The 22,273-nt window shown below is 44.5% G+C and overlaps 1 protein-coding gene across 2 annotated transcripts; it reads right to left on the bottom strand.

The window, feature by feature from the left end:
* Positions 1–1,262: 1,262 nt before the first annotated feature.
* On the bottom strand, positions 1,263–21,480 carry SLC30A4 (solute carrier family 30 member 4). Of its 2 annotated transcripts, none has more exons than XM_055002784.1 (8): positions 21,413–21,480; positions 18,573–19,145; positions 15,288–15,434; positions 8,132–8,285; positions 7,005–7,212; positions 5,427–5,532; positions 4,646–4,780; positions 1,263–3,935 (listed from the first exon to the last, which is right to left on the bottom strand). In XM_055002784.1, exons 2-8 carry the CDS (start codon positions 18,964–18,966, stop codon positions 3,781–3,783), a joined length of 1,299 nt encoding a protein of 432 aa, XP_054858759.1. In that variant the 5' UTR covers positions 18,967–19,145; positions 21,413–21,480; the 3' UTR covers positions 1,263–3,780. The 2 variants fall into 2 exon arrangements, with proteins under 2 accessions (XP_054858759.1, XP_054858758.1); XM_055002783.1 differs by lacking the exon at positions 21,413–21,480 and adding an exon at positions 19,971–20,059.
* Positions 21,481–22,273: the final 793 nt, after the last annotated feature.

The raw sequence follows: 22,273 nt of genomic DNA, 5'->3' as shown, positions 1-22,273 counted from the left end.
ACGTACTTATACTACACCTTTCCTACAATTAGCACTGCTGTTTAATATACTTAATTATCCCAGCCTACCCAGGGAGCTCTAGGCAGCTTATGTTATTCTTCCCTCCTCCAGTTTACCCTCTCAACAACCTTGTGAAGTAGGTTAGGCTAAGAATATGGGACTGGCCCAGGATCACCCAGCGAACCCTTGGGTCCTCTGGATCCTAATCCGACACCCTAACCACTACACTACACGGGCTCTCTAAAAACTACCTGCAGTGCTGTGGAAAGAAAAAAGACCACCATTTGTACTTAATTATTTCTTCTCGTGGAAATAAGTACAGCATTGGGCAGGGCATTCACCACTGATACATACTAGACATGGTATGATAAGGATGGGATAATAGAAGAGCACCATTTAGGGAGGACATGGAAAAGGCCCTATGCCCTCCCACCCCCAACCTCGTATTTCAGACCACACATGACTATTTCTCAGAAGCAACTCCATCTACGGTCCGACCGCTGGTGCTACATGTCAAGGGACTGTTATATAGTACATAGGTCTACTTAAATTTAATTTGTGAAACCAAAAAATAAAATGTTGTTAGCCTGCCAAAGTTTACTAGTCCACCTGCACACACCATACAATTACATGTGATTTATGAAATTATCAATAGTCTGAAACAAGTCATAGCATTTATAAAGTGCATGAGAATATTCGAAGCACATTACATATGTAAATGCACTGTAGTTCTGACAACGCTGTAAATTAGGCCACTATTATTGTTTCTCCATTGTAGAATGTAGGGAGGGGGGAGACCAAAAGAATCTGGTTTGCCCAAAGTCAGTTCATTAATTACTTTCAGAGGAAAGAATCCACCTGTGAACTTCTTCATTCATTCATTTAGCTCTATCCCAGTTTTACATATGCACCCCTGGCTGGTTTTTAAAAACCCTCTTTCTTAAAAAGAAAGTGGGAGAAAAACTGTTTAACTTTTGTTAATAATATGAAAAGCTACAGAGAGGTTACTTCCTACCACATCCCACATCCGCTTGCTTATCTCTCAGTTGCGCTTTGTGCTTACTAAAGAGGCTTTGATAGGCTGGGGAGAAAAATAGCAAGATGTACCTAATCCAATAATTTTGGCCTACCTCCCAGGAATGTTGTAAGAAGTGCAAAAGAGTAACACACGTGAAGTACTTTGAACACTGATAGCTCTATCTATATATTAAGTAAAGAAATTCTGCTTTATAAGGGCACAAATGAAGAACAATATACAAGAGTGTATTAATAAGTGATTTAATAAATCCACAGTAAAGCAACACATCTGTTTCATTAAACAATATATAGTAAATAATTACAATTAAAAAACCTCCAAGACAGTACAGATCTACCCCAATTTCTAACTCGTATACTGTAAACCCCAACTTAATGAAATATCCATTATGAATATCCATTGTGTGCAAAAATACCTGACTTCCGGAAAGGTCATATAGAAGGGAGACACAAATTAATTTTTTTCACAAACTGTGATATGGCTTTGTGTTAAATTGTTATGTAACAAAATAAACCAACTGACTTCTAAAAAGATACCGGCTCTTCATCTCTGAGCTGGAAATGCAAGCGTTCTTGTAGGCCTTCCACTTGGTTTGGGAAGAAAATATAATATAGTGCATATTATTCAGTTAACACTGAAATTTATATTGGAATGGACAAGAGGAGACAAGTACTGGCTAGCTTCAGTTACAAGCAACATCAGAAATCCAGCAAAGGGGTGTTTTAGAAATATAATTAAGGTATCACTGCCCACCATATTCTGAGTGATTTAATTTTTCTAGCAGGTATCTCTTGGAAAAGTGATAAAAGATAATCAATCTTTCCATCAGGTAACTGGATAGTTATTTAAAATTATAAACACTCTAAATATCCATAGAGCTTTAACACAACTACTGTAATATTTATTTTTATCAGCGGATAGATACTGGTCTTCAACATTACAATAATCATTATGTGAAAGAACTGGATATTGATTTTTAATGATCTAAATAATTATCCAATTAGTAAAAATATTGGTACTTGGTGATAAAATACTGGTACTTCAATACCCACTTCTTCAATTACTGTCATCAATTGCAGTCAAGATAAACTATTTCTTTTGGTTTGGTTCAGTCCTAACTGCAGCTAGTACAACGTTCTGAAGGTAACAGTACTGTAGTAAAGGGACAAAATTGCCTCAAGTGTCATACCTGGAGGCCAAAACTCACAATATTAGCCAAAAAGTTGATTGTTTTTCTTAAACCAAAGGAATACTGATACAGTTCTCTTTAGAAAGATCAAAACAATATAGATGCAGTGATATCATTGCAGACCAAATGCTGGTATTATGGGGTTTTGTGGGGTTTTTTTTTTTGCAGCGTTAAAGCTATAATTCAGGTTGGCTTTCTCCTACTTACAAAGCGAGTGCAACGTCTTTATCTCACTTCTCTCTCTGGTTCCCCCCTTCTCCAGGGGGAAGAAACAAATGTAAATTTAGTCCCTGCAAAGCAGTTAGTAAGGCCTGCATTCAACACAGGTCAGAAAGGAAGGTTTTTTGTTTTTTTAAAAAAATAAACTGTTACTAGAAGAACAAACAATGATAGAGGCTATGCTTCCATTAGAATGTGAAGCAGCACTGCTCACCAAATCACCAACAGCTCACGGGCACACTTCATCAGACGTCACCATGCAAATGCCGTATTTAAAAATCGGAAAGTAATGAAAAAATAAAAAGGGAACCCAATTCTCACAATTCTACTCTCCAAGGACTGCAACGTATCTGAAGTCTCACGTTTTCTGAACATCTATGTTACATCTATTGATTCGATTCTTGCACTTAATACAGTTTCTCTAAGGCCCCCTTCTCCTCCAGACAGGCAAATCAGCTGGAAGGGGGCTCCTACGGCATACTTGCTTTCTATTATTAAGATTCATGCTAACCAAACGGCCTTTGAAGCAGGTTAAAACATGACTTTAGATTCTTGAAATGAACAGTAAGAATCGTCTTGAAGTCAATATAATACTCAAAGAAATTAAATATATTTCCCCCTATGGTATAAAGCCTATGCCTAGAGATATGAAAGACAGCAGATCCTTTCAAATGCTGCGGGTCCAGCCCCTAAGTCTTCAATTAAACAACTGGTAAGCTTATCTTTTTATGATTTGGATAGGTTAAAGCTAAAATGTCCAAAACTGGTTACAGTAAAAGCTGTCTTTTCCAATACATATTCAAGTTCGTGTGGAGAGAGGAAAAGGCTCCAATACTCCAGAAGAAAGTGGTGTTTATTGTATTAGGCAAGGTATTAAAAAATCTAGATTTTATAATTGAAAAAAAAATACTGTGCAACCAGTTCAGGAATCTTTAACTTTATAGATCACCAACATGATCAACCTTGTCAACTCTTAAAATTCAAGTAGCTAACACCCAATGCCTTTTTCGTTGGAATGTAGGAATACCAGCATGGAGTTAACAGTTGGCAACATGGAAGTGTACACTGAGGTATCTGCCTAACCATCCAGTGATCTGTAAACATTTTTGGGAAATATCGTGGCATGGAAACCCTAGCAAAATATAACAGGGAGCAAGGGAGGGAGAGAGATAGAGCACGCTCCTCCTGGCCAAAGGGTAATCCCAACTCTTTCTCCAGTTCTAAGCATTCTCCAAGAGGTCCTCTTCCACTTGTAAATCTTGTATTATTGCTCTGTGGTTGTCTTGACTGCAAGATAAAAAGAATAAGGCAGCACACCCGCAAAACGTGTGGAAAGTTAGGCACTGGAATTCTGACAATTAACGCAGGGCTTGTTCTCCTCGCGCCTGTAACTCTGAAGCTGGACGGAACATTGATACACTCCAAAAGTGTTCAGCAGCAACCGTCTAGCCTTGGACTGGATGTCCTCCCATTTTGATGAGCCACTGGGAACTGAAAAGCAAGACAGAGTAGAAAGGCATTAAACCTTGCATAAATGAGGAGGGGGGCAGGGAGAGAATATTTCACCATTCCAACTGTGATTTTCATGAGTCTTAACACCCAAATTCCTCCAGCCTCAACATTTTCTGTCTTATAGATCTGTAAGTATCTCCAGATAAATGGACAACTTTGAGAGTTAAACTGCTGCTGAGAAATACCTCTCTCTGCCCCAAGACCCAAGAGAACCACTGCTGAATGCTAGTTATGTAAAGATAAGGAGGAATGACAAGCTAGCTCCTATCACCAGGAAGACAACCAGTCTGGCCCAACCACCACCTGCACCAGCTGCAGCCCTTTTTGAACATCACACTTTCAGAATTCCTGCTATGCCTACTGCCCTGACCAGGATAATCCAGACAAGCCCCATCTCCTCTGCAAACTTATATCTAATTGCTGTGCAACCCCCAACACAGCTTAGGGTGACATGAATGGTTCTCTCGTCCCCTGTTTTTTCTTCTCTGTAACCCTGCAAGTAGATTAGGCTGAGACAGAATGAGAATGTGACTGGCCAAAGATCAACAGATGGGCATCACAGCTGAGAGAGAATGACTTGGATGCCCTGGTCAGACAATCTAAGCACCATAGTTACAAACACAACTTCACAGAATTTTTATTGCCAATGCATAGCTGTTTGTTCTATACATGCTCACAGCATACTCTACCTAATTGCAAGTGGACGATGGCAACAGTTTTTCCTGCTGTCAGACACCAAACATTCAGATTTTCTACTGAATGCACATCTTCAATTTTCATTAACTCTTCTTTAATACGATCCACATTCAAATGCCTTGGTACTCCTATAGTAAAATAAAAGGATCGCGTTAACTGTAAGAGCCGAAAATAAAAACATATCGTGGATGAGTCAACTACGAGGGGGTCAGAAACACAACCCCTTTATAATTATCAACGACAATTTTAAAGATCTTTTACAGATGCAAAGAAATGATACAGTAACTGCCACTGCTATTTCCAGGGCTTTTTTTCTGGGGAAAGAGGTGGTGGAACTCAATGGGTTGCCCTTGGAGAAAAGGGTCACATGGCTGGTGGCCCTGCCCCCTGATCTCCAGACAGAGGGGAGTTTAGATTGCCCTCCGCACTGCTTGGTGGCGCGGAGGGCAATCTAAACTCCCCTCTGTCTGGAGATCAGGGGCAGGGCCACCAGCCATGTGACCATTTTCAAGAGGTTCCGGAACTCCGTTCCACCCCGTTCCTGCTGAAAAAAAGCCCTGGCTATTTCTAAAAACAAAACCCAAGCAAGGTCTTTTAGTAATACTAACCAACCAACTGAACATAGCATGTTGCATTATGTTATTCTGGCTGGTCCTTTAAAAAAAAGATATTGTCATAGGTCTTGTTTTCAGAGTTTGCTATGGACCAACAACACTCTCTGCTATGTGTTTTCCATAGAAGATCTTCAAGAGCTGAACTCTTAGCCATCATTACCTTCAAGTATAATTATTCCTGTGTCCCGTATGATCCGAAGCGTTGTAAAAGCCACAAGTACTGAGAACACATACGTGCATATAGGATCAGCGATCTTGTATTCTGGCTGAAAGAGAGAAAGGGCTGGTAAGGATTTTGTCTAGGAAGAGGGTCCTTTTAAGATCAGGCAAGTGCTGGATTCACACAAGTGGTTTGTCTCTTGGTCAAGTGAACCTTCGAGAAGTTGGGTGTATGATTGTTTAACACATCATCAGCTATCTCAGCCCCATGTGATTTAAGACTTCTCATGTGTTTTTCTTAATACAGTTTTTTCCCCATCATTACATTTTATTTGCATTGTTTGCGGTATGGATTATACTGTTTTTCTTGGGTTCCGTTTTGTAATCTCCCGAGTCCCCGCAAAAAAGGCAGATTATAAACGAAATAAACTAAAATGAATAAAACATGTCATCAAAAAAAGAAATGGAACTCAAAAGGCCGTACTCCTAAAATAAACAAAACTGAATACACAAGTTGCTACAACACCTGGCAGGATTTTCCTGATCTTGGAAAGAAAGGGTTTGCCTTCTAAGCAAAAACTGATTGGGGGGTACTCATGGAGTTGTCTAAAGTGGTATTCATTTGGAGCCACAACAGAAAAGAACCTCCTTTTCATGCCTGTAGTGCTAGAAACAGAGTCAGGCCCTGCCAGTCACCATAAGCAGAGTTGGGGCTCATGCTAAGAAGACGACTCCTTAGGATAGGCAATTTCCATCTCAGAGTATTTTACTCAGAATACGAAACTCCAGTCCAAGTACGTATGTGAAGCTTCTTATCTGCTACTTGGGTAGGGCCAGGAGAATTCTCTGACAGTGCAATCCTCTGTAGAGTTATTCCGGTCTAAGCCCTCCGAAATCAATGAGCTTATACCCAAATAATTCTATATAGGACTGTATTGTTATTCATTTAAATCTATCACCTATTGCATCCACTGTATCACCAAATTTGCAAAATAAACAGATATATAAAAGCTTAAAAGCTCTGGCCTGGATAGCCCAAGCAAACCTGATCTTGTTAGAGCTTGGAAGCTAAGCAGGGTCAGCCTTGGTTATTAATTGGATGGGATGCCTCCAAGGAAAATCAGAGTTGCTAAGCAGAGGAAGGCAATGGCAAACCACCTCTGTTCGTCTCTCTGTCTTGGAAAACCCCAGCAGGGATCACCACACATTAGCTATGACTTCATGACACTTTCTACCACTACCAAAAACTTAAAAGCAATATACATTGGAAATACATCATACAACATTCTCAGCGATTTGCATCCAAATGCTATCGAATCAATCCTATAACTCCTTGAGTGGGTGCAACATAAAGCATTTACACAACATCTTGTGTACATACAAGGGTTTCTCCATTCACAGTAGCTTTCCACACACATCCCTTTTTGAGAGCCAGGAGCCCATTTTAAGCACTTGTGGGGTTAAATATGCCACAGGAACAATCGACCCAGAGTCCGTTACAGCGTTCAAGAGCTCCGTGGACCAGTCCAGCAACCCAGACCAGAAACGCCTTTTGTTCACGATCCGCATCAAGCCCTACCTTGAAACGAATTATGTAGGCCGCTACAAGTACACCGATGCTTTGCACCAAGTCTCCCAAAGCGTGTACAAACGCAGCTCTCACTGCCAGGCTGCCGTGAGCATGGCTGTGCCCGGAAGCTGCGCTAGAAGAGTTGGACAGAGGAACGGCAGAAGGGGTGTGCGAATGGGAGTGGAGGTGACCCGACTGATTCAGCAAGAAGCCCATTCTGCAGCAGAAAGCGGAAGACAAGAAACATTGGGGGAGGGGTGGAACAGCAGAAAGGGGGGGGGGCTTTGGTTAGCATATTTTGACCCCAACTGGGGTGTGTGAGACCAAGACTGCAATCTTTTGTAAGCACGAGAAGACTGGAGAATAAATCACAAGTATTAATTGTCAGTAGATATTGTTACCTTACAGTTGACAGTGGCCAGCAATGAGCTATGTTCCTAGAGAGGGGAGGGGGGCAGGAAGACCTACACTCAGTGCTGGTGTCCTGCTAGCAAATCCAAGTACTGCTCCCACCTGCCCCAACCACTATACTGCTCTCTCTTGTGGTCCATTCTCTCTGGCCTCCCAGACACTTTCAACAGACAAGCAGGAAGTTTGCACCAAAGCTGGACACCCGAGGAGGAAAAAACTTCCTCTCCCTTTTCCCCTACTGCCTGGCTTAGATCAAGCATGGCCCGCCAAAGAGTTGATCTGTGAAAAGGGGAGCCCGTCTCCCTTCTCCCAGCATTCCCTGGGATGGAGGGAAAAGAGAGAGAGCGCAAGAGTGACAGGACCTGAGGCTGGATGGCTCTGAAGGATATTAGCAGATACAGCTACACAATTATGGCCAAACCACACAGGCCATAAAGTATTCAAGCTAGAATACTTATGGGAGGCTTGTTAGAGAGCTGCCATTCAGCACTAGCAACACGCAACCAATGTAACGCCTGTACTTTGGATTCCAAGCTGAATCCTGTTTGTGACCATGCTCATTAACCACCTTCCTCCCACCCCACAAACAGGAGACCGAGACAAAGTGATGCTGCATTCATAATTTTTTTAAAAACTAGCCCCATACAGTAGCCTCTTAATCAAAACAAACCCACCAGCCACAGAAAACTCGCAAACTTGTTAACGTAAGGAAACAGAATGCTTACATGAGGTTTACGGCCACACCAACAGCTGCCGTAATAAGCATGATGTCCCCATTGATATTGTAGTCCATATGGATGGTTCTTTGAACAGCTTCGTACAAGAGGAAAACCATAAGGATATAAATCAGCAGGACGCTGAACATGGCGGACAAAACCTCTAGCGGGGGGAGAAAGAGAAAAAAGGAACATCACTGTAAGAGATCTACACACCAACTTACATTGCACAGTATTATTTTGCGTATCTATGGCACTTTTCGTAATACCAAATGCTTATTATTCCGCACAAAGAAATCACTAAACCTTTGCACAGTGTTTCTGCAGGGCCCTTTTTCAATAGCAAAAGCATGATTTTGCAATCTGTATACAAGAGCCCTGTGAGTAAATGTGTGTGTGTAAGAGAGAGAGATATAGATGCAGATATATCTCTAGATGAGTACTCCAGAATGGAGAGCGTCCAAGCTTGAAACTAAAAAAGGAAGTTTCATAGTAGGGCAAGGCAACAGAGCTGCACAGCGGGAGAACATGGAGACAAGGGGAGGTCTGTGCTTATCACTAAGGTCACTGCTAGCAACATCCAACAGGTGCCCGTGACACCGAAACTGTCCCATAAATCACAATAGCCAGGGTTGTTAAAGAGTGGGAAAGAATCATTTCCTTCTAACAGGTATTTGCAGTGTGCATAATGGGAAAACGCATTTTCTCTGCTGCCAAAATGCAACCTTGAGAGAAAGCAGGTAAAGTGCGCATGCAAACTTGCATGACTCATTTCTTGCACAGGAAAGACACAAGTGACCCACAAGAGAAGCCAACGCAACTTAATGACGCAAGAGACTTATCCCAAAGAGACCTCCTTCGTATCCTGGCCTCCTTGCTTTCCAAACTCATGTCCTGCGTACATCTGGCACTGTGAAATCCCCCACAACGGTGACCCATGTAAATACTCTAGCTTATGGAGGAAGCATCAACTGCACGGGTCTGTCTCACCTCTACAGTTGCCCAGCCGGTTGGCTACGATAAGGCTGCTTAATGTGCGCAGAACACGTAATGCAGCTTCTCTTTAGTGCAGAATTACAATTACCTTGACATAGTATGCATGCATTTGTTCTTTGCTGTACACATAAGCCGGACCATAAACTCTGGGATTTTCTTTAAAATTTGAATACCAATGCATATAAAGTTCTGCCCGCCCCTACAGTAAACTATGGGAGGATTTCTCCCCCATAGTCCCCTAATGCATGCTCTCAGGGCTCTTTCTCTCCCCCCCAGTCTCAAATGGGACCCCTACATGTCTTTCTCATTCACGTGCTCTCTTGTACCACCCCTCTCCTACCTCCTTCTCTTTCTCTCTGCTTATCTCCAGCTCTCTCCACCCATTTCTAGGCTCATAAGTTGCTACAGGCAATACAATACAAAATTCCTATATATACCGAGGCCACAGTAAACATTCAGTTCCCCTTGTTTTTTGACATGTGAAACTCTATGATACATGCCAGTGGTTTTCAAGATTTCTACCTTCAGAGAACCCCTTCTGCCTTTGTGGGACTGCAACACACAACACTGAGAGTAACTTACCAGTGCTCTTCTCTCTTGGAGAATAGCAAAGGGTTCACCACGCACAGTGTAACAAAATAAAAACAGAAGTCCAGTGGTACCTTACAGACTGACAACAGGTATTCCAGTATGAGCATTTGTGAGCATGACTCATGGAAGCTCATAAAGAAATAAATGTTAGTCTTTAAGGTGACACTAGACTTACTTCTCTTGAAGGGCCCAAAAGACGAGAGTGGTACTGCTGGCTTTGGTCACTGTCTTACCAGTATTCTGTACAAGCGTACTTTCTCCCCAGCCCATACAAGTCCCACATATAAAGAGAGCTCAGACTCATAAGACAGGACCAACTAACGCAGCATCCCATTTCTGCCTTTGGCCAATCGGTTGTTGCAGATCCACTGCAGATCCCAGAGGCATCCTGCCGCTGCTTCGAGGTTTCGAGGTTGGCCGCCGCTTCGAGGTTGGCCGCCGCTTCGAGGTTTCGTGCCATTACCCTGAGGCAAATTGGCAAGGGAAGATTAAGGGCAGCTAAAGAGATCTCCAGAAATGCAGCTTTGCCCACCTTTTAACAATCTTTTCATCCCGTTACTCATGAGAAAACTTTTGAGGAGCCCCTGAGATCCCAAGGACACACTCTGAAAGCCACTGATAAATATCATAACAGAGGCTTTTAAATTAGAAACTGCAGCACTACCATGAAGATTATCTTCATAGACCACAACACTACCAGTGTGCTAATGTATCACAGGGTCTCCCCCCCCCCTTTTTCTTCAAGCTAATTTGTTAGGAATGTTTGTGGGGGAAGGATTTTGCCTCAGTGCAGGGGTTTGAGTAAAAAAAAAAAAAATCTTCAGTCTCTTCCCCAGCTTTGGAATTCTAAGAGTCCGATATGATTTACAAGGTATTTCCAAAATCTTTCTTCACTCCATCCAGAAATGAGTGAGGGTGGGTTTATATTTCATAATGTAGCCTGCCAGAATTTTTCCCCATTTATTTATTTCTAGGTAGAGAGATTGTCCTCCTCATCAGACATACAGTATTACCCCCACCAACACATGACTATAGCTATATTGTACTATAGTGTACAGTAGCAAAGCTTCTTGGGGCTACAGCCGTCGAGGGTTTGGCAGCAATGAAACTTTTCTTTCAAGAGTTTTTAATTTTGTGGTATAAGTTATCCTGACAACTGAAACACAACCCAGTGGGGGCCAAAAGCAGTTTTCAAAGGAACTTAAATACACTCCGCTGCTTAGGGGTATTACGAAGCTCTCATGAGCCCTTTTACAATTTGGAACGTTAGCTTGTTCGGGAGCTTTAAAAAACAAAATGCTTTACGAAGTGATATGGCCAATGGACAGATGTGACCAGAGCCTAACCTAAGAGAGGTATGACAGATCAGAGAGCTAGGTCATTACATTTTGAACACAAAAATGCTTATCTTTCTCCGCATTATTTAATAACTTTCCATCCAATGACCCAATTTTCTTGGAAGCTTTCTGTGTATATGGTTCTGGTATTAACAGAAGAACTTCAGTGGGTTTTAGAAGAATGTATACTTGTCCACAGTGTAGTGCACAGTTACACATATGCCAGCTCTTTGGAAATCGAAATCGAAAGGATGCCCAGGGTGGCCACAGCCCTCTCGTCAGGGCTGGGAGGGCCACATTCACCACAGTTCCCAACCCCCCACAAGACTATGGTGCCAGTCACTGGATTTTAAGTTGAACATGGCAATTATCTGCATGGGTTATCTGTCCCAGGTTCAATGCTTTTGGGAAGCAGGTTTTCCCCCCTGCTTCCCCACACCATCATGACACATTTGTGTGCCTCCCAGGGATTCCTTGGTTTTTCTTCAATCTTTCTTAGATTTGCTTTTCTCTGATGTTTTGGGAAAGATCGTAGTAAAACCTGGATACCTGCTGTGTTGGTGGGAAAATCTAGATTTTTCTCACCCGCACAGTAGCCATTTCCTCCCTCTGCTAACCGGGAAGCTTTTTAAAAAAATTTAGAAAATCAGCACTGGAATGATTTGCAATGGTTTATGATATAACAACAGGTATGACAAGTTCTACGAGTTTTCAGCTTTCATTAAAAATAGCATCTAGCCCCATTCCTTGCAGAGATCTAAAGGGAAAGGCAAGTCTTTGCAACAGAATAGACTTACTTTTTTTAAAACGAAAGCTGAGAATTCAGAGAACCTATTATATCTATTGTTACAATGGTGTATTGATATAATGGTGTATTGATATAATGGTATTCTAGTGCTGATTATTTTTTAAAAAAAGAGAAATGCAAAAGGCCCAGTGGCTTGGGGCGGGGGGCGGCTGCGGGAGGACATGGAAACTTGCTATGTGGAAGTGCTGTTGCCACTTGCCACACCGATTTATCTGCAGCTGCTCTAGCAGTGCACACAAGCCCCTCCTCCATATGAAATCCACCCTAGACTCACCTACAGGAGTGATTTCAATTAAAATGCAAGAATACCAGTGACTGAGTCATTTGCCACAAAACAGAATACAACAAGACAGCCTTCTCCCTATTCTTTCCTTTAGATCTTGCCGGAAGATGAAGTCCTGAGCAGACGCACCAGCACACAGCTCCTGCTCTTATCCGGCTCCAACACAGACACAGATAAGTGTCTATGTTGAGCTTTGAACTTTGATATTTATTCTTTCCTTTACAATCCCACTCAGTCAGTCAAACGAAGAGACTACATCCAGACATCATGCTAAACCAAAGTTTGATCAAACTCCAGATTATCATGATGCCTGAAAGCAAATGATCCCAACTGGATGTTCTTGGTGCCAAACCAGGCTTTCCAACTAGGAACTGTAGCTGATTTTGTTAACTGCAGTTTGCACTAAGCTGCAGTTTGTTGTAATGCCCAATTTCATAAACCATAGTTTGTTGAAATGCAGTGCCCCTTGTGGCCTCTGGGCTCCAGAGATGGCAGAATATAGTATATGATGTTTTCCTTCCTGCCAGGTAGACGAGAGGCAAGAAGCAGACAACACAGTGGTTGATAAATAAACCAGTATTTTCGAAGGCTTTCACGGCCGGAGAACGATGGTTGTTGGGGGTTTTCCGGGCTGTATTGCCGTGGTCTTGGCATTGTAGTTCCTGACGTTTCGCCAGCAGCTGTGGCTGGCATCTTCAGAGGTGTAGCACCAAAAGACAGAGCTCTCTCAGTGTCACAGTGTGGAAAAGATGTAGGTCATTTGTATCTACTCAGGAGGGGTGGGGTTGAGCTGAGTCATCCTGTAAGAGTTTCCCAGGGTGTGGAATGCTAATGGCGGGAGGCTTCACTGTATCCTGAGGAGGTTCTTTTGCATATGGATTGGTACTTGATGTGCTAATCTTCTCTGCAGGGCTATTGTCGGGGATAGAATGTTTTGTTAGCCTGGTGTTTTTCAGAACTGGAAACCATGCTCTGTTCATTCTTAAGGTTTCTTCTTTCCTGTTGAAGTTTTGCTTATGCTTGTGAATTTCAATGGCTTCCCTGTGCAGTCTGACAAAGTAGTTGGAAGTGTTGTCCAGTATTTTGGTGTCCTGGAATAAGATACTGTGCCCTGTTTGAGTTAGGCTATGTTCAGCCACTGCTGATTTTTCAGGCTGTCCAAGTCTGCAGTGTCTTTCATGTTCTTTTATTCTTGTCTGGATGCTACGCTTTGTGGTCCCGATGTAAACTTGTCCACAGCTGCAGGGTATACGGTATACTCCTGCAGAGGTGAGGGGGTCTCTGCTGTCTTTTGCTGATCGTAGCATCTGTTGTATTTTTCGGGTGGGTCTGAATACTGCTTGAAGGTTATGCTTTTCCATAAGCTTTCCCATCTGATCAGTAATTCCTTTGATATATGGCAAAAACACTTTTCCTGTAGGTGACTGTTTTTCCTTGGTTGTTTGATTCATCCTGGGTTTGATTGCTCTTCGGATTTCATTTCTGGAGTAGCCATTTGCCTGAAGTGCGTGGTTTAGATGATTAATTTCCTCATTGAGAAAGCGCGGCTCACATATCCGTCTTGCACGATCCACTAATGTTTTCATTATGCCTCTTTTCTGTCGGGGGTGGTGATTGGAGTTTTTGTGTAAGTACCGATCAGTGTGAGTTGGTTTCCTGTAGACCTTGTGACCTAACTGAAAGTTAGGATGAAATCCGAAGAGCAATCAAACCCAGGATGAATCAAACAACCAAGGAAAAACAGTCACCTACAGGAAAAGTGTTTTTGCCATATATCAAAGGAATTACTGATCAGATGGGAAAGCTTATGGAAAAGCATAACCTTCAAGCAGTATTCAGACCCACCCGAAAAATACAACAGATGCTACGATCAGCAAAAGACAGCAGAGACCCCCTCACCTCTGCAGGAGTATACCGTATACCCTGCAGCTGTGGACAAGTTTACATCGGGACCACAAAGCGTAGCATCCAGACAAGAATAAAAGAACATGAAAGACACTGCAGACTTGGACAGCCTGAAAAATCAGCAGTGGCTGAACATAGCCTAACTCAAACAGGGCACAGTATCTTATTCCAGGACACCAAAATACTGGACAACACTTCCAACTACTTTGTCAGACTGCACAGGGAAGCCATTGAAATTCACAAGCATAAGCAAAACTTCAACAGGAAAGAAGAAACCTTAAGAATGAACAGAGCATGGGCTCCAGTTCTGAAAAAACACCAGGCCAACAAAACACTCCACACCCCACAATAGCCCTGCAGAGAAGATTAGCACATCAAGCACCAATCCATATGCAAAAGAACCTCCTCAGGATACAGTGAAGCCTCCCGCCATTAGCATTCCACACCCTGGGAAACTCTTACAGAATGACTCAGCTCAACCCCACCCCTCCTGAGTAGATACAAATGACCTACATCTTTTCCACACTGTGACACTGAGAGATCTCTGTCTTTTGGTGCTACACCTCTGAAGATGCCAGCCACAGCTGCTGGCGAAACGTCAGGAACTACAATGCCAAGACCACGGCAATACAGCCCGGAAAACCCCCAACAACCAAACCAGTATTTGTAACATACATCCAACAGCCTAACCGGAACATGTTGCACAAACCAATGATAATCGTGACATCAAATGCAACTGGACTTTCCCAAAGGACAATCCAGTTTTCCTGCTCACCCCATTGGCCTGGAGGATCAGGGGCAAAGAAGACTATTTGGCCCTGAGCTATCTGGGGGTCTGCACAAAACAATTATTTATACTCAATTATATTTGTGCAGCAGGCTACAGTCGATGGAATTCAATCCTTCATTAGCCCGTTACATTTACAAGGTCCCATCCGAGAGGCTTTCAGGATACCTCTGTTTGCCAAACCCAGGCATCGTTTAAATACATGAAACATGTAGAAAGAAGTGGGCCAAAATTCATTACACCTTCCCTCCTAACCCCAAGGTACACAATTTCTAAGTCGGTAAATCAACCTTTTAAAATTGCCCTCTCACACTGCCTGCCCCTACACCACACAGTTTACAGAACACCAATATTCTCCCCCCACTCCCCATTTTATTTGCAGATTTAATAGACAGGCTTAACTGCTGTGACTGGTACATGCAGGCCTGTTAGAATGGCAAAAGCCAACGATCACCTACCTAAGCGATGGAATCCAAAGGTGAACCTTTTGGTGGGCGATTTTCCGGACAGCCACAGAGCAAGCAAGGTCAAAATAATGCCGCTGAGGTCAGTTAGCATGTGAAGCGCATCCGTCATGATGGCTAGGCTATTGGCGATGTATCCACCTTGGCATGGCCATTGAAAAAATGAAACGTTAGGCGGAAGATATGAACAAACACACAGTGCAAAAACTACAGACGTATACTCAGCAGGGGGCAGTTCGAGCAAACTGCAGCTCCCTGACCCCGAAACGAAAAGGGTTCCAGTCCCAAAAGGGGCATGCCAAACCACTGAGTAGGATCAGTGAGAAAATCTTATCTATGAATGAGCCTAGAGGAGTAGAGAGGCAAAGAGAGGCTGGCTCAGTAATGTGATGCAGTGTTTAGTGTTTTGGATTAGACCCAGGAGGACCAAGGTTCAAATCCCCACTCAGCCACAAAGCTTAGCGGGTGACCCCATCCCAGTCATTTTCTTCAGCCTCACCTACCACACAGGGTTGTTGTGAAGGTAGAGGGAAGAACCACTCTTGCTCCTCTGAGTCTGTATCCAGCCACATTCCTCAGATTTAAGGGCACAGAAGTTTTTGTAAGGGGGGGGCGATTTCTGTCAATTCCTCCCTCCCCACTGCAGGCTCCAATGATCCTGTACTTGAGGATCTACTCATCGACAGGAAGAACATTTCAGAAGTTTCAGTTGGCTGAAGCAGTGGGTGGGGGCAGAAATCACTGCCTCCTCTTAAGAAACTTCAAGGGCGCTTAAGTTTTCTTAAGTGAATGGTTGAGTACTGGAAGTGGAAGAGAAAAGTACACAGGTCTGCAGAGGTATGCCACCACAGGGTAAGTTTCAGTGTGCTAAACCCGGCCCAGTAGAAATGCAGCATTCCTACATCCTGCTTTACAGAGAAAGAGGGACAGATCCTGTTATCCCGCCAAAGAACAACTTCAAAAAGTCCCATCAGCACCCCAGTCAATAACCAGCCCTTGTCAACTTTAATGAGCCATGAAGCACAGAGTCCAGTCTCACGGGTCACTGACAACAAACCCCTTCACGAGCAGCTTAGCAAACGCTTAAAAAAACCCAAAAACAAAGTAGAAGGAAAAAACGAAAATAAATTAAGGGGCAGAGCCAGCTGTGCAATGGAAACTTTCCTGGGTGGTGGTTATTCAGTGAGGATTTTCCTGATCAGCAGTTTGGACATGCCATCAACCCAGGGTCCCCAGTTCAAGGTGGAGTTAATTAACTGAGCTGCCCAGGGTGAGACCTCCCAGCTCAGACCCCTGTCCCACGCTCAGTTCCCGGAAAGCCACCATCAGGGGTGCAAGGAGTTATACTTTGAAAAGGAGCCTTGCAAATAAGCCCGCAAGTTACTAGCCTGCCCGCTTTAGCTGAGCTCCACCTGCTCACACACCAGTTATGTGAGCCACATCGATGACACAAAAGAATTTTGAGGGGGAAAAAAACCCTTTCCAATTTACCAAACCTTCCCTGAATGGTTGCTTAGAAATGGCCGCCCCACCCCCACTCACGCCAGGGGGCAGCTAACAACAGCACTGCTGTCAAGCTAAGGCACTCGGTCAGCTTCAAGGTCAGTATTGTCTGCTCTGACTGGCAGCAGCTCTCCAGGGTCTCAGGTCTTCCACATCACCTACAGCCTGGTTCTCTGAACGGGGTGTGTCTGTGTTGAGGATTGAACGGGGAAGGGGACCTCCTCCACCAACCAGAAATTCCCATTGCGAAGATGGTTCGAGTTCAGTGGACCGCAGCCCAAATGGCCGGCTTACATCCAGAAAAGATCTATCTATCTATCTATCTATGCTGCAATAAGAAAGCTGTTGTACTGCCCCTAGATACCAGTTAATTAAACCACACTACTTTCTGCCATTAACTTGATAAAGAGAAATTCAATAGCTTGCTTAACAAGAACAATTAGCAGCCTCTTAAAGGTGTTGCTTGGGACAACTGAAGAAAACAGAAATACTTAATCCAAGATCTAGTATATGGAAAAACCCAGGGACCCGAAGTACTGCAGGAAAAGTAAACAGAAGCAGTTGCGTGATTGGATAACAAGCTGCAGCCACATAGGGCTTTATCAATTTGTACCATGAAGGGGCGGGGGGGGGGGGAACTAGCCACTATCCAACTCACAGCGTTGCATGCACCTCACATGATTATATTCAGGGTTATAAATCCTGATGCATGTGTATATAAACAGGTAATTAAGCAATCAAAATGAATTATGGCCCAAATAATTTGCATTTCTCATAAATCTAATCAAGAAGGGAAAGTTCCTTTAAATAAAAGGAAGTCAGTGTACCGTTGTGGCTCTGGAAGCGTGAGATCAGAGAGGTCCCTTGGTTCAAATTTTGCAGCTGCTAAGAACTCATAAGGTGATCTTAGGCAAATTATTCAGCCTCAGTCCACCATGTACAATATGGGGATAACAGCACTAGCCTGCCCCACAGGACTATTATTAACAATCACTGTGATGTCTGAGAAGTGAATGCTGCAAGTGCCTTATAAATGCTTAACAATAATAATATCCCTTTCAAGACAGGTTTTTTACATTGTTATTTCTCTCCCTTAAGTTTCCATAGTGACAATTCTCATTTTTAAAAGGTCTGGATTGTGTGCCTCCTCCGCACCCACCAATGGAGTGAGTGCAATTCAGCCATGATGACCGAGTCCCAATCGGAGCAATGGAGTGGCATTCAACTGAAACCAATTTTTTGCTAGATAGTCCCTTTGGGGTAAGAGTTTCAATGTTAACTCTACGTGAGTCAAGCAACAGCCAACACTTGCTTAAGACAGCCGTTCTGGGCACGCTGTTTCAACTTCACCCCCAGCTCAAGCCTTCATGTGACAGACAGATACAGGCAGACAGAATAACTGGTAAAGTTTCTTAAGGTAATTTTAAAAGAAAAATCTAGGCTGCTTTTCTTCCTTTACAAATGGATCGAGAAAACATTAGCAAAAGGGGAAGGGCCAAAAAAACCCCTACTGAATGTTTTTCTGTTTGCAAGTGGAGGCCTTACTCTTTAGCAGAATACGTCACAAAGTGTAATAAAGCAGTTGTTGTGGCAGTGCCCCACATAGACTGTGTTTTTGCTTACTTGAGATGCTCTCTGAACTCACTACTTCTTTGCAAAGCAATACTGGGAGCAGGACTGCTGCGCAGAGTGAATCATTAAAAGCCTCTCCCAAGACACAGCAGTGTTTAAAGCAATTACTAAGCTGCCTTTAATAAGAGGGCAAGGCGTGCTTACCGACCAGCTCCCCTGTCATAAAGAGGAGATAGAGGACTGCCGCTAGAACCAGCCGTCTCTTTACCGTCCTTTCCTTCAATAGCTCTCTCTGTTTGCTGCAACTGTTACAGGGGTCCGTGCTGGGAGCAGGGTGGGCAGCCTGCATCGCAAGGTCCCTGTCCAGCAAGGAATCATCATCAGAATGGAGCCCCAAGCGGGTCCCGTTGGCCGAAGCGTCCGGGGTGGCCTCAGCCGCATCATCAGAAACCACAACCCGCAGTTTGTTGAATCTGGGATAGTCCTCGTCTCCAGCCTCATCTGAGAAATCGAAGGCACTGGCATCGTTTAAGAACAAGGGGTCCTCCTTCCTTCTCAGCACGGACTTGAGGCTGTTCCAGATGCTGGAGCGGGCCATAGCAGGCTGCCAGCCAGGAAAAAAGCTGGATGCCAACAGCGCTTAGCTACAGAGATTTCTTCTCAGGCGACTTCCCCTCGCAGGCCGGGGTGCTTCAAGTCTCCGCTCCTTTGGGTCATTTCTCATGCGCGAGGGACGAAGCATGCACGACAGTCAAATTCTTCGTCAAGGAACCAAAGCTGCAACATGCAAAATGGGCAGCAGTCAGTCCTCAGGAAGCAAATCAAGACCCCTGCCCCTCCCACCAATATCCCAGCTAACTCTTAATTAAGGTGTAATCGAAGATGCTCGACCCAGCCTGACCCGTTTAGACTGCAATCTTCTGGGGAGTTACTCCAGACTAAAACCGTGGCTTTAGTCTGGAGTAACTTTGCATAGGACTACACAGCAAGAAGCATATTGCTGCATTTGTTCCTACTCCTCCAAATCCTTCATCCAAAGGTTAGCTGTTAAGTGCCTCAGGGCAGGGGCCTCCCTTTTTGTGGTTAATCACTTTTCAGTGTTACCACCTACACTGATGTTGCTGTACTTGCATGAAAAAGGGTACATCATGTAATACTCTTAATGACACTTGGCAAAGGTTTTCACCATGGCCTCTTCCCCTGGTACGGGGTGGGGTGGGGGGTTAGAGCAGCCCACCAGTGGAACGACCGAGGGAACCTTTAAATAACAGTTTCACGTAGGTTAGTCTGCGGCATAACAGCAGGGCTGGAGTCCAGTGGCACCTCAGAGACCAAGATCTTTCAGAGGTTACAAGCTTTGGAGAGTAGAGAAGGGGGTATCTGACGAAGAGAGCTTTGACTCTCGAAAGCTTACATCCTTGAAAAATACGGTGAGGCTCGAAGGTGCCACAGGACTCCAACCCTGCCGCTCTGAACAATGGCAGGCCGACGACGCGCCCCTGGCATCCCTTCCCAAGCGCGCAGAAACAAAGCCCGGATCTGCGTTCCTTTGGAGGGCACAGAGAAAGAGCTCGCATTCCGGGGAGGGAAAGGGACCGTTACCTGTGCCCGGGCAAGGCGCCGGCTGTCTGCAGGGGATCCAGCTGTTCAGGGCATTCCTCCAAGCGCCCGGCGCCCGGAATGCCTACGCGCTCCCTCCAGGGGCCAAGGAGCTCTACCCGCAGCCAGCTCGCCCGGAGCTCAGCGAAAGAGGGCGTGGGCTTCCCGGGCAGAACAGGCATTCCTGAATATGCATCAGCCTTCTCCTCCCGTCGGAAAGCGGCGCCGGGAACGGGGAGGGCGCATCCAGCGGCGCCGGTTCGTAGCTGAGCGCGCCCCCCGCGCAGCAGCAGCAGCAGCAGCAGCCAAGGGAAGCGCGGCCAATTTTCCAGCTCTGGTTCCAACCGAACAACGCGCCTGCGCCTCTTAAGAGCCAGACGGGAGATGGGCCAGGGAAGCGTCCAAAGAAGGGCAGGCGGGAGGGTTGTTCTGCGCCCCCTCCCCCTTCTAAAACCTATCCACAAAACGCAACATCGGAGCTCCGGCTGCGTCTTGCTCCCAAGCCATTTGCTTTCCGGACCGTTGTCTTTTCCCTTTTCAAAGCCAGCTGGAACTTAAGAACTCCCTGCCCGGCCGCATTCTGACAGCCCCCCCCCCGCCCCTGAGATCAGGCCGCCAGAGGGAGAGGCGAGGCAGATGTGCAAAGCGCCAGCTGTTTCGCGTGCCCGGGTTAGGCTCTCCAAAGGGCTGCAGCAAAGGAGGCCGGGGGGACGGAAGAGTTAAGCGGGCACATGGATTCGGAACATGGGGCAGCATGGGAATTGTAGTTTGCAGGGGGCTGGGGAAGTTAGATGGCTTCCTCTGCAAGTAATTAACCTAAATTCTTTTATCTTTAGAAAAAAAATCTGTTTTATGCAGCTGCCTTGTGGTTTTGCATTTTATCCTGAACTATGTGTTATGCAGTTTTTCCATCAATACTTTTTAAAAAATTACTATTTTATCAGCAGAGACAAGTACGCTTTGCAATGGTTATCCTTCTTCGGACAAAAGTAAATTCAGAAGTCTCGATTCAATATGCTACAGCTGCAGCTTTTATCTTGCGGCCAGAAAAACAAACTAAGGCAGAGATGTTTTTTGTTTTCTTACGATGGACACTGGGCCATGAGCAGAAATGCAAATGTTATGACTTTTCAAAGATGTTGGGAGAAAGCAAGACCGCAAGGGTAAATGGGCTGACAAGTTGTGACAGAATCCTAAACCTGAGGGTTATAGCTCACTGGCAAGGGTGGTCCAATATCTTTTAAATGGCTCACAGGGTGTGCCCTGAATATATTTTACATAGGCTAGCAGCTATTACCAATGCAAATCAGAAGCAACCTCTGTTAGACTAATGCAGATAGGAGGTGGAAAAGAAATATGAACAAGAAAAGCCTGTTTGCAAGATCTTCTCCAAGTTCATCTGAGGGCCAACTGGCATCTTCAAGACGCTGCTTGTCGTCACTCACCTATCTTGTCTTGTAGCCATTGTCATCACCGGATCCTGGCTTTCTGTAGACGAGACGAGAGACCCAGCTGCAGGAAGAACACAGCAGGAGTTATGGAGGGCGTTAAAAGGATTTTTAGTACAGATTAGAACTTTAGCTTAGCAATATCTAAACTGACCTTGGTGCCCCCAGTGCATGACGATGTGCCTTAGCTGCATCTGTCGCTTGCCCTTCACCCTTGCTAAATTTGCAGATCAGACAGTGATAGTGGGAGATGGGCGTGTTCCGGAGAGGTGTGATTTCCAACAGGAGATGGCCTCCAGACTGCACAGATGTTGTGACTTTGATTCCTCAGTACTCCCCTTGTCTTGAATGCACCCCATTGGTATGCAAAAATAGAACAGCAGGGGCCATAAGAGTATCAAAAGTAACACTTTGCAGACCCCTGCTTTCTGTCAATCCTTGGATTGTTCTGAATATATGTGTTTTGCATTCCTGTAGAAGTAACCTGATAGCTTTATTCTTCGATAGTTTGTTTGTAAGAGGGTTTATAAGATAGCGGAATTGCCCTACGCAGCACGCACTGTTAGAGGTATCTGTGGTGCATCAGTTTATTCGGGTCTTCGACTCTAATAAACTTTGTATTGTTTGCCTTGGTGCGATTGTGGAGTGCTGGTGGGGCCTCCCAATACTGGGAGATGGGCGAGTCCCCTCTTAGAGGGAAAGAGGCTGGATTCTAGGTTTAACATAACCACCTTGAAACTCTTTTTGACCACCTAGGCAAAGCATCATCATCATTTTCTTGCACATTCTTTGCCCCACTAGACACTATAGAGTCCTCGACGGAGTACAGAATCACCACCTTTTTCTGTGCCTTTAAGA

The sequence above is a fragment of the Eublepharis macularius genome, chromosome 18 (genome assembly GCF_028583425.1).
Source record: "Eublepharis macularius isolate TG4126 chromosome 18, MPM_Emac_v1.0, whole genome shotgun sequence".
Lineage (NCBI taxonomy): Eukaryota > Metazoa > Chordata > Lepidosauria > Squamata > Eublepharidae > Eublepharis > Eublepharis macularius.
Note: the sequence above shows the minus strand (reverse complement) of the source record. Positions and strands in the feature narration are given on the sequence as shown.